The sequence below is a fragment of the Lipotes vexillifer genome, unplaced genomic scaffold, assembly GCF_000442215.2.
Source record: "Lipotes vexillifer unplaced genomic scaffold, Lipotes_vexillifer_v1.1 scaffold302, whole genome shotgun sequence".
In the NCBI taxonomy this organism is placed as follows: domain Eukaryota; kingdom Metazoa; phylum Chordata; class Mammalia; order Artiodactyla; family Lipotidae; genus Lipotes; species Lipotes vexillifer.
The window spans coordinates 1,983,952-1,996,674 of NW_006798913.1; the positions used below are offsets into that span (position 1 = coordinate 1,983,952).

At 40.8% G+C, this 12,723-nt stretch overlaps 1 protein-coding gene across 3 annotated transcripts in view; it reads left to right on the forward strand.

Moving 5' to 3' along the window:
• The window catches only part of DST (dystonin), a 496,398-nt gene that overhangs the window by 348,811 nt on the left and 134,864 nt on the right, over positions 1-12,723 (forward strand). For all 3 annotated transcript variants that reach the window (XM_007471189.1, XM_007471190.1, XM_007471191.1), the window contains 2 exons: positions 9,921-10,073; positions 12,241-12,474. In XM_007471189.1, the coding sequence (XP_007471251.1) occupies positions 9,921-10,073; positions 12,241-12,474 (387 nt within the window). The remainder of the gene's footprint in view (positions 1-9,920; positions 10,074-12,240; positions 12,475-12,723) is intronic.

Consider the following 12,723-nt stretch of genomic DNA (forward strand, 5'->3'; position numbering starts at 1 on the left):
CATGAGATTTCTTTGAGAAATACTGGGCCATATGTTTTAGCGAGGATGCTCTAGCATCTTCTTAAAATATAACAGAAATAGCTTAAAATTTGGCCTATCCTTAAACTTTTAAAACTTGACAACACATATTCAACACAAAATCCAGTATTCAAAAAGTTATCTTCATACTGAATTCCCTCACTCCCTGGAGTACTTTACATACTATTTGTCGTATTTTGAGGGTATGTAACGATTTTCCTGGCTCATGGGTTTTGGCTATCTGTGAAGAAGTCTGTATGCTGTAAACATCAATAGCATGGGGTTTGAAACTCTCTCTTGTGTCAGGAGACTAATCTCACCCGATTGCAGAGAGCATGGTTTGCCTTCTAGGTGTGTGTCCTGTTTCCTCACCCTCATCATTTCCTGTGTCCTCACTAACCTTCTTAATGTACACGATATGAAGTTTTCAGTTCACAGATGCATGTCGTTTTCAAAGCTTTATCACATCCTGTGCTCTCGAATAGATCACTGACATAGATCACTTGTGCATTTGAGGTGCTTAACACTCACAGCCTTGCCGCGTCTTGGTAAGTAGAGGATTTTTATGTCGAAGTGTCTTTTTTATAAGAAAATGCAAACTAAGTTTCATGACGCTCTGCCCACCCTCCTGTCACTGACTGAGACTTCATGCTTTCCTTTCAGCTGGATAAAGTCATTGCAGGCACCATTGATCAGGGCACAGGAGAAGTCCTTTCTGTCTTTCAGGCCGTGTTAAGAGGCCTCATTGATTATGACACGGGGATCCGATTGCTTGAGACCCAGCTCATGATTTCTGGGCTTGTTTCACCAGAATTAAGAACATGCTTTGACCTCAAAGATGCCCAAAATCATGGCCTTATTGATGAGCAAGTTCTTAGCCAACTCCAAGAACTCAGTGAAACGAAGGACATTATTTCTGCTGTGTCGTCCACCACGGTTCCAGTGCTGGATGCTCTGGCTGAAGGTGTGATCTCAGAACCCATGGCCATCAGAGTTCTTGAGATCCTGCTTTCCACGGGCTCTCTCGTTATTCCGGCCACAGGAGAACAGCTGACGCTGCAGAAGGCTTTCCAGCAGCACCTGGTTTCCTCTGCCTTATTTTCTAAAATCCTGGAACGGCAGAATCTGTGTAAAGATCTTATCGACCCCTCCACCTCTGAGAAGGTGTCTTTAATAGATATCATGCAAAGAAGTATTTTACAGGAAAACACAGGGGTGCGGCTTCTGCCTGTGAGGCCACAAGAAGGAGGCAGGATAGCGTTAAAATGTGGGAGAAACTTAAGCATTTTAAGGGCAGCTCACGAAGGCCTCATAGACCGTGAGACCATGTTCAGGTTACTGGGTGCGCAGCTGCTTTCAGGAGGTCTGATCCATTCCAAGTCTGGTCAGAGAATGACTGTAGAAGAAGCCGTGGCAGAGGGGGTGATGGACAGAGACACTGCCAACAGTATCTTCACCTACCAGGTGGAAACAGGTGGAATCATCCAGTGCAACCCCGCCAAGCGTTTAACTGTCGATGAGGCAGTCCAATGTGATCTGATAACGTCCAGCAGTGCCCTTCTGGTCCTCGAGGCTCAGCGAGGCTATGTGGGCCTCATCTGGCCTCACTCTGGGGAGATATTCCCTACATCTTCTTCCCTGCAGCAGGAGTTGATTACCAATGAATTAGCGTCTAAGATCCTGAACGGCAGGCAGAAAATCGCTGCTCTTTACATTCCAGAAACATCTCAAGTCATTGGTTTGGACGTTGCCACACAACTCGGAATCATAGATAATCACACAGCATCGATTTTAAAAAGTATAACGCTGCCTGATAAAATGCCAGATTTGGGAGATTTCGAAGCTTGTGAAAATTCCAGAAGATGGCTCTCTTTTTGTAAATTCCAACCATCCATGGTCCATGATTACAGGCAAGAAGAAGATGTTTTTGATGGAGAAGAGCCAGTGGTGACTCAGAGCTCAGAACAAACTAAAAAATTATTCCTGTCTTATTTGATGATAAATAGCTATATGGATGCAAACACAGGGCAGAGGCTTTTGCTGTACGATGGAGGCTTGAATGACGCTGTTCAGATGCTCCTGGAAGGCTGTGGTGCAGAAATTGATGAGAACACGCCTGTAAAAGAATGTCTTGATGTCATAAGACTCCCTGGCGTATTTCTGAACAATGCTGCAAGTAAAGAAACGAGTGAAAGTACAGCTACACCAGGTAGTTTTGATAAATGTCATTGCAGAGAACCTAAACGTAAAGGAACCTCTGAAAATGCCATAGATGAAGAGTTTTGGGAACTGGGAACTAACGTTACCAGGAGTGAATTTCGCCAGTCAGAAAACGTGGCAGATATACTGGCAACTGATTATAAAGTTAGGGATTCATCCAGCCTGTGTGTTCCTAGTTTGATATCACGTTTAACAGAGCCTGGACTTGCTGAAGTTAGCCTGCTCAGACAAGACTCTGAAAACAGACTTGAAAACGGTGAAAATCAAAGCCAAATAGAAACAAAGGAGCATGCAGATGAATGTAGTCATTCTAAAAACCTTCAAAACTTTGCAAGTGATTTGATAAGTCCTATAGTAAAATCAAAAACTAGTAGACTCTGTGATTTGAATGAAACAGTGAATGAAGATAATATTAGCAGGGATTCAAGTCTCTTGGACTATTCCCCCAGGCTGAGTGCCTTGTTAAGTCATGATAAAGTGAGGACCAGTCAGGGAAGTTTTCATGATGTACACACTGCAGAGAACAATGGAAATAAACGTGAAGCCTCTACATTGCCATTCAGTGACCAAACCATGTTATCGGGTCAAAGAATAAGAGAAAAATTTCAAGACCAGTTTCTGGGAATTGCAGCTATCAACATCAGTTTACAGGGAGAAAACACTGTACAGAAATCTTTCAGTATTTGTTATAGTAATCGTCAGGTACAAGATCAGAATGATGAAAAAATGCTTGCTGCTTCTCGTCAGGAACCCGAAGACAAGCAAAGTGAGTCCACGGTGGAGGGGTCCTCCCGTGCCCTGAGGAGTGGTAGTCATCACATCAACATGGCTCACATTCATACCCCATCATTTGAGGAGACTGTCAGCGCCAGTGCTGGTGACTATGAAACATCACTGCTGGGTGATCAGCAGAGCGACACAGAAACAGATACAGACAGCGATGCTGACTTTTATGACACGCCCTTGTTTGAAGATGATGACCATGATTCCCTGCCTCTGGAAGGTGATGACCATGGTTGTCTGCAGCCCAAGGACTATGACACGCTGCCAGAGGAAGATGCCTGGGCCGCTCCTCCTGGAGAGGCTTTTTATGATGTTTCTAAAGAGGATGAACATTCTTTGGGGACCCAAGGGGGACTGGTTGATAGCTTAGGTGTGAGGGGAGAAGCACAGTCTCTGCAGGATTTTCTCATAGTTGCTGAGGAAGCAGAATTCGATTCTGGTGAAAGAATCCATTTAAATTCACTTGCCTCCTATGAGGTGAATGGACAGTTGATGGAAATCGTATCAGAAAGGGACAGCACAGATGACCTTGAAGGTGATGAGTCTGACTCATTGACTGACCATGAAATTGTAGGAAGAAAAGAGAGCTTCAGGACTCCATTAAATTCTGAGGATGCTGGCTGTTGGAGAGGGAGAGAAGAGTACGTAACTGGGCAAGAATTTAAATCTGATCCTGATCGTTTAGATTCTGTGCAAAATGAAGAAAGTTATGGGGACTCTGAGTGTGACAGTAGTGATCAGGACAACGATGATGACGATGGTGATGGTGATGCCAAAGAAGAAGGATCAGGAGGTGAGGGTGGAAAGCCCGTGTGCCAGGACGAGGCTGAGGGTGTGGATATCCCCGTGGGTGTCACCACTGCACCCAAACTGGGAGACAGCCATGCAAGTCAAAGTAGCAATAAAACGATTCTCCCGGATCCAAAGCACCATCATAGTTCTTTGGAAAAACAGCAGAGTGTAAATGTTTTGCAGCCAGAATCAAGTAGTAAAAGGAGCTTGGTTCCTGAAAGAAGTAACCTTCCAGAACATGCAACTGAGGTTGCTCGAAAAAGCAAAGATCTGTTGAATCATGAGACGGTCCTTAAGGATAAATTGCTGTCTGTCATGAAAGACACTGAATCGAAAAACGCTTTAAGCCCTGTTGGTGTTTTACATAATACTAGTGTCGGTTCAACTTCTGAACTAGCGGATGATCTAAAGAACACAGGGATTAAGTTGATTCAAGGGCCAGAATCTATGGACTCTGTGAAAGATGGAAATCCATATTATGAGAATGTGACACTTCAGGGTGACTCATCTTCTGATAAAGACATTTGTTCTGAGCCCAGTTTAATAGTAAAACCTGCGGGGGAAAGCCATTTGTCATCCAGAGTCTCTGTAACTGACAGAGATCCTCAAGGCAATGGAAAAGATCTAATTGTAAGGAGAGCTGACAAAAACAATATACTAATAGAAGATGAAACATTGGTTCTTAAAATGTGTGCAGGTAAAGGAGAAGTGCTTATAGAAGGTACTGTAGAAGGTAATAAATGTCTCAGACTTTTGCCCAGTAAAAGTACAAGGGAGAGCCTTGATTTAGTTAATAGTCCGTTTCCGTTCCCACACATCATACACAGTGAAGGACATAATCAGAAAGGAAGCCTTATAAAAGCAACAGTAGCCCTTAAAGATGAACCAAAGAATCTGCTAACAATAGTTAGCAAAAGTCCCGTCCAATTCGAGAATCAGGAAGAAATATTCGATTCCTCAGTTTCCCAAGTGATCACTGATGACATGACTTCAGACGTGACCTTGTCTGAAAGGAATACAAGGATTGAGAAAGATTCAACCACCGATGGACCTGAAAAAGAGCTTGATCTGTTTACTTATTTAAAACACTGTGCTAAAAATGTGAAAGCAAAAGACATACTGAAACCAAATGAAGATACCCTAAGCTGTATTCTAGTAGCTTCCCCTCCCAGGAATGAGCACGTGCAATTAGGAGTTAATAATGCAAAAGGGAAGGCAGCTCTTGCCCAAGAAGACTTACCTCCAAAGGAGATGGTCCAACAGAAGGATCTTCCTACTAAAGAAAGTGTCTCAGAAGGAGGATCAGAAATTCCTGAGTTCACACCAGAAAGAGATGAAAGCACACCTTCAATCTTCCCTCTTATAGATGCAGAAGGCCTTGGGAAACATACGGATTTTGTGCAGTCAGAGCTCTGTGCAGATGGAATAAGAAATAACTCCAGTAACACTTTAAACACTGACTGCTCATCCTTAGAAATTAACAGTGAGAAAGGAGTAATTGAGCAACAGGCACGAAAAGAACCAGCCTCATCTCCAGGAGTCCAGGAAAACGAGGTTCAGATTCCTGAGTTATCTCAGGTCTCGATTGAAGATGTCGAGGACATCTTAAAAGGTAGATTGAAAGAAGGTCGTATGAACCCTCAAGAGCTTGGAGAACCTTCAGCCTGTGCAGATACTAACATTTCAATTCAAAACTTAATTAAAAGAGCTAGCTCATCATCATTGGTAAGTGAAGCATCTGGTGTGTCTGGCGACTCTAAAACCAGTGACTATGGCATTTCCCCCATGAATAACTCGCCAGAACTAAAAGCAGAGGGCAGAGAGGCTTCGCTCTGTACTGCAAACCTCAAGTCTGAGCTGCTTCTCGATATACTTAAGCAAAATCAGTATAGCCAGGAAATTACAGGAGCATCTGAATTGATGAAAGAATTAACTCAGGTGGAGTGTGATCTAGAGAAAAGAGGTAGGACATCTGAAGTTCTTCCTCTGCAACTTGAAAATGTTTTCTGCAAGCTGCTTGCTGATGGATATTCAGAGAAAGGAGGACAGGGTGGAGAATTGAATCAAAAATCATCTACAGCTTCTGAGATGATGGATGAAAAGCCACACATTCTTCATGATCTTAACAGCAAGAGAGAAAACCCCCATTCCCTTAATTTACAAAATATGAAAGAAAATGGACAAGAAAACTCTCCTGTCTGTTCATCAGCATTGCCAAGAGGCGGGAGGCTGGAGGAGCTATGCGCTGAATCCCCAGACCGTTTGGAATGTATTTCAGGGTCAAAAGACATGGCTTCTGGAGACGGCTTGATGGAACAAGTAAGTAGACTTTACATTTTATAAGGAAGTAGCTGCATTTGGGAATAATCCCATACATTTTATTTGCTTGAAAAATCTGCATAAAGCCTATTGAATTAACATGTCCACATTTGTGTTTAGTTTTCCAATGAGCTACAGCAGTGTTTACAGCACAGATCAAAGATGTGCGAGTATTTGGCTTTGCTTCAAGATATGAGGCCTCCCTTAGGTAACCAGGAGTCTCTGGATAACAATCTAGAAGCTTTGAAGAACCAACTTAAACAGCTAGAGGTAAGAATTGTCTGCTGCCGATTATGGAGGGTAGTCAGCTGATATTAATTTGGAAAATTAAAAAGAGCATTTTTATATTTTGAATATTAGTTATATTTGTGTTTCTCACCAGGTATATCTGGGATGTGTATTTTTTGCAGACATTTGAATTGGGCTTGGCTCCAATTGGTGTGATTTTAAGAAAAGACATGACGCTGGCAGAGGAGTTTTTAAAGTCTCTGCCAGGTGACTTCCCCAGGGGACATCTCGAGGACCTGAGTGTAAGCCTCCAGAGTCTGCAGGCGGCCTTTGCTTCCCTCCATGCCTTGTCTTTGGAAAGAATGAACCACATCATGCTGGCTATTGACTCCGAGATGGTAGGTACCAGACCGTCTCACGTTGAGTCAGAACTAGTGTTTGGGAGAAAACTGAGGGTTTGAAAATTTAGTCATATGATGATAAACTGTTAAGCTCTTGACACAGGATCATTATTTGTAGGAATTTGAAATTTGGGGACAGACAGAAATGAACACGCAACTTTATTTTCTAGTCAAAACTAGCAGTTTCCCATGAAGAATTTCTGCACAAACTTCAGTTGTTCTCACGTTGGGTATCAGAGAGGAGCACATCTGTGAAGGATGTGGAGGTCATGATGGTTCAAGATCCTGGACACGTAAAGCAAAGCTTGGAGTTTCTCAAGGCAAGTGTCAAAGTCAATAAGACCAAGTACATCAGAAAACCTGTGGGTTGAATGTAACAAAGGTTTAGAAAAAATGTGACTTTGCTGAAGCTATAAAGGATTATTTCCTTTTTCTCTAAGAGGTGTTTGTTCACAGTTGACTCAGCTATAAAATAATCACAACCTTACAGGTGTCATTCTGATGAGGTCCCTGCAGACTTTATAAAACTCTTACTACCACTGCATGTTGAGGTTGGTATTTATGTATTTATGTATGTATCAGTCACATAATGACATAATCATTTAAATCAGTCCTGTAGCTGCTTCATGGTATTAATCATTTCTGTCATGCCTTTCTTCCCCAAGTTCTTAATGTGAACAGCATCCCTCATGAATGGCGGGCAGTGACACTCCTGGGCCTGTGAGTCAGAAAACTGAAATTCTGGCCTATTGGATTTATGTTTTAAATTCCCACGGTCTCGTGTATGTGCTGCCACAGTTACATGGATATTATAAATATTAGCAAGGAGTATATTTTTTAACATCTTTATTGGAGTATAATTGCTTTACATTGTTGTGTTAGTTTCTGCTGTATAACAAAGTGAATCAGCTATATGTATACATATATCCCCATATCTCCTCCCTCTTGTGTCTCCCTCCCACCCTCCCTATCCCACCCCACTGGGTGGTCACAAAGCACCGAGCTGATCTCCCTGTGCTATGTGGCTGCTTTCCGCTAGCTATCTATTTTACATTTGGTAGTGTGTATATGTCCATGCCACTCTCTCACTTCATCCCAGCTTACCCTTCCCCCTCCCTGTGTCCTCAAGTCCATTCTCTATGTCTGCGTCTTTATCCTGTCCTGCCCCTAGGTTCTTCAGAACCATTTTTTTTTTAAGATTCCATATATATGTGTTAGCATAAGGTATTTGTTTTTCTCTTTCTGACTTACTTCACTCTGTATGACAGACTCTAGGTCCGTCCACCTCATTAGAAACAACTCAGTTTCGTTTCATTTTATGGCTGAGTAATATTCCATTGTATATATGTGCCCCATCTTCTTTATCCATTCAGTATTTTAATGTTGTTTCCCTTCAATGTGCTAAACATACACAAGTTAGATCTTTACCTTTTGGCGGAGTTACATTTCAAGTAACTCTGCCAGACAAGGTTAATATATTCTGAGAGGGATTATTTTTTAATGTATTAATGACCATAGTATTGAAATAATTTCATCACTACCATTCAGTATGAATGAATGGCTTGACTCAGTGAATTGTGAAAAAATGTCAATAAAAGCTTGAATCCCTGATAGAAGAAGCATATTTTTATAATAAATGTTATCGTTAACAGAAACTTTCTATTGTGGCTTAACTCGCTGTTGGTAACTCATACTACTTTGTTCACAGAATGTGTTAAAAGACCTCGGACACACCAAAACGCAGCTGGAGACCACTGCCTTTGACGTGCAGTTCTTCATCTCTGAACACGCACAAGATCTGTCTCCCTCCCAAAGCAGACAACTGCTGAGGCTCTTAAATACAACTCAGAAGGGTTTCCTTGACGTGCAGGAATCAGTAACTACCCAGGTGGAACATTTAGAGGCTCAGTTACAGCTAGAACAAGATCTCGATCGTCAGAAGGTCCGCCTCTCTTTGCGGAGTGGGAATTCTTGGTATTTAGGTCTTCAGTGTGAAACCTGTAATGTAAACCCCAGGGGTTGTGGATAAGAGAAGACAGGAGAGATTTTCTGGACTGGCAATGAGTGAACAGGGTATAATATAGTGATCCTACAATGTATAAAAGTACTGTGTGCCATAAGAAGGCTATAATTAGTTGCTTTTAATTTTCATGACCTCCCTCAAACTACTGTTTTCAGAGGAGAGTTTTGATTTTTTTTCTAGGAAGAGGAAATGTGGATGCATTGAGAAATTTCCGGGGATAAATTGATGAACATGTGGGTAGAGAAGGTTAAGGGTGTCTTTTCCCTTTGGGAGGTGGGCGGGCATGGCAGGGTAGGGCCAGGCTCTGGAGCCAGGCTGCCTGAGTTTACACCCCATTTATACCACTCACTTGCTGTGGGACCCAGGGCAAGTCACTGAACCAGTTTTCTCATTGGGAAATTGGAAATCGTAGCAGTGCTTGCCCGGTAGTATTGTGGGCACCGATGAAAGAAAGAATTTAAAACCCTCAGGACCTTGCCCGGCATGTGTCAGGCTCCTAGTCAACATGATCTATGGCTATAGAATAAATAACTAGTATGTATATAAAAGGAAAACAAAAGATGCAAGTAATGGCTGAATTAATCTCTTAGGGTGATTTAACGAATTATATTGAGGTGGTTCATCCAATAGCAATAATGAGCAGAGGTGGGGATGGAATTAGCCACAGTGATTAAGGAGAGATATTGCGTGCAAGGCTCCTTTGATCACTTCTGGAAGCACAAGCATGGTCTCCAGCACGGTAACCTGTTTACACGTATCGAATATTTTAACAGACAAATCACGACTAACTTCTGTTTTGATATCCTTTTGCAGAATTAATTGTATGTGTCGCAGGTTTCAAGAGCTTCAGAAAGTGGGATGTTTCTTCCTGTCGGTCAGAAGCTCCATCTCTTACACATATGCGTGGCCAGTGTTCTGTTGAGCTGTGTCATCCAAAAGGGATCTCATTCCTTGTACATGAGACATGCTCTCACTTTCTGTGTCCCTTGCTCAGTGTGCACCCCACTGCTATCATGTTTACAGCATACTTAGGAGAGCGTATATAGAGGAAACTTGCAAAATGTGTTCTCATAAAGAGCTATGGCAGTAATGAGTTGGTGGCCACATTCACGAGGCTTTGCTTTTGCTCCCTTCAGATGGTGGAGGAGCGTCAGCAGGAGTACAGAGAGAAACTCCAGGGCATCTGTGACCTCCTCACCCAAACCGAGAACCGCCTCATTGGTCACCAGGAAGCCTTCATGATTGGAGACGGCACGGCTGAGTTAAAGAAGTACCAGTCCAAGCAGGAGGTAGAATCTAGCTTTGCATTAGTGGGTTGAGTTGATGTTAAGACTGATTACTAGTATTTGGAAAGCAGTTCAGGTTATTGGAAAGTAGTCATCATTTTAGCTTTTCGGAGGCAAGGTGCACCCAAGACGCCCCCAGACCTGAGCTTGAAACTTTATACTAAGAGTCATATGTCCAGCTCCAACAAGCCAGGTAATTTTCCTGGCTTTTTTTTTTTTTTAGTGAGATATCGAGTGGAGGCGATATAAAGGAGATTTGATAGTGGAAATACTTTTTGTGATGAGTTAGAATCTGGATCTGTTGAAGCCCAACTCACTTGCAAATCAGGAGACATAGCCATGAGTTTGGGTTCTTTTTCTTTCTTAGCCCCATCCTATTCCTTTCATTGTTCTCTGGAATTTGTGTTTTTTTTCAATGAAGGACCAAACAATAATGACAGATAAAGTTTTATTTTGGTGTCAGGAGAAAGAACATTCTCATTGTAATGAGATCATCCAGGTTCCAGTCCCAGACTCTGCACATTGTCAGCTTTGTACCTTAATCTCTCTGGGCCTCACTGCCTTTGCTCAAACTTCCACTGCCATGTTATTGTCAGACTTAAATAGATATTTTATGTAAAGTGACCAGCACAGTTAATGTCATATAGTAGTGGCTCAGTAAAGAGTGTCTCTTTCTTTATTAAAAAGTATTTATTTATTTTAAAGTATAGTTGATTTACAATATTATATTAGTTTCAGATATACAACACAGTGATTCAACATTTAATATTGGGTTGGCCGAAAAGTTCTTTCGGGTTTTCCGGTAACATCTTACGGAAAGACCAGAACGAACTTCTTGGCCAACACAATAGATGATACACCATTTAAAATTATTCTAACATATTGGCTGCATTCTCTGTGCTGTACAATATATCCTTGTATTTTTTGTATTCTATACATAGCATTCATGGATTAGAGGAATTGGTATTGTTAAAATGTGCATACCACTCAAAGAAATCTACAGATTCATTGTGATCCCTATCAAAATACCCATGGCATGTTTCACAGAACTAGAACAAATAATCCTAAAATTTATATGGAACCACAAAAGACCCCAAATAGCCAAAGCAACTTTGAGAAAGAACAAAGCTAGAGTTATCATACTCCTGGATTTCAAACCATCCTACAATGCTATAGTAATAAAACAGGATGGTACTGGCACAAAAACAGACACAGAGATCAATGGAACAGATTAAATAGCCCAGAGATAAACTCACACAGCTATGGTCACTTAATCTACAGCACAGGAGGCAAAAATATGCAATGGGGAAAAGATAGTCTCTTCACTAAGTGGTGCTTGGAAAACTGGACAGTATCTCTTTCAATTCAAATACTTCCTAGAAAAATTTGGGGAGGCTTAAAATAAAACTATGGAGAAAAACAATATGAAGAGTTAAACATAGTACTCTATAGAGAATGAAAGTGTAAAGGAGGAAAAATTACATAGAGAACTCCAGACGAAGGAAAGCTGTAACTGTTGAGGAGAGATCTTACTCTGAGCTTCCTAGCAGCTAGGGCAAAGAAGCGAACATTTTATTTTATAGAGCTCTGGTATTTAGAAGAAGTCATCATCTTAGTATAGAAATTACATTAGGAATAATTTAGCTCATAACTTTGAGAACTATTTGTTTTTATCCTGAGCAGCAGATATATGTTAAAATTAAATGTTTAAAAACAGAACAGATAATATTACCATGTATTTAAAAGCTTTTCTAAATGTACTCACATAATGTAAAAAAATCTGGTATGTGCAAATCTGTATAGATTACAGATTATAGATTATATACAAATTATAGATTATATACAAATCTATACAAATTATAGATTTGTAAATATACAAATTATAGATTTGTAAATACTTAATTGTTTTCAGTGTTTTACAAACCACATCCATTTGTTAAACTTGCAAATCGCATACCTTTCTTTAATGTTCTCTGAGGTTTCAAATTATATTAAATATTGTGATTTGAATAAACCAACTCAAATTAACAGAGTATTGAATATGCTTTAACAACCTGTATGTGCTAGATTCTTCTCTGCCCCGCCCCCCACCCTGTTTTAGAATTACAATTGTGGAAGAATTAAATAGGTAGTAATTTATTAAGATTTTATTTTTCTTTTGTGTTATAAGGAATTACAGAAAGATATGCAAGGAAGTGCACAGGCATTGGCAGAAATAGTGAAAAACACAGAGAACTTCTTAAAAGAGAGTGGTGAAAAACTGTCACAAGAAGATAAGGCTCTGATTGAACAGAAACTTAATGAAGCTAAGATAAAGTGTGAACAGCTTAATTTAAAGGCAGAACAGTCGAAAAAAGAGCTGGATAAAGTTGTGACGACAGCAATCAAGGAAGAAACGGAAAAGGTCCTTATTCAAATATGCGGTACCCTGTTCTTATGGCTTTGTTGAAAATGATGAGTGTAACAGTGCCTTGATTTTTTACGTGGTATCAGGTGGTCGTAAGGGATGCTTAGCGCCAGAGACTAGAATTCTGGGTTTTGATATAGGCAATTGACCAAATACTACAAAGTTTGAAGAATTGGCTTTGTTGAACTTTAAAAAAAAAAAAAATTTATTGAGGTATAGTTGATGTGCAATATTATGTGTGTCAGG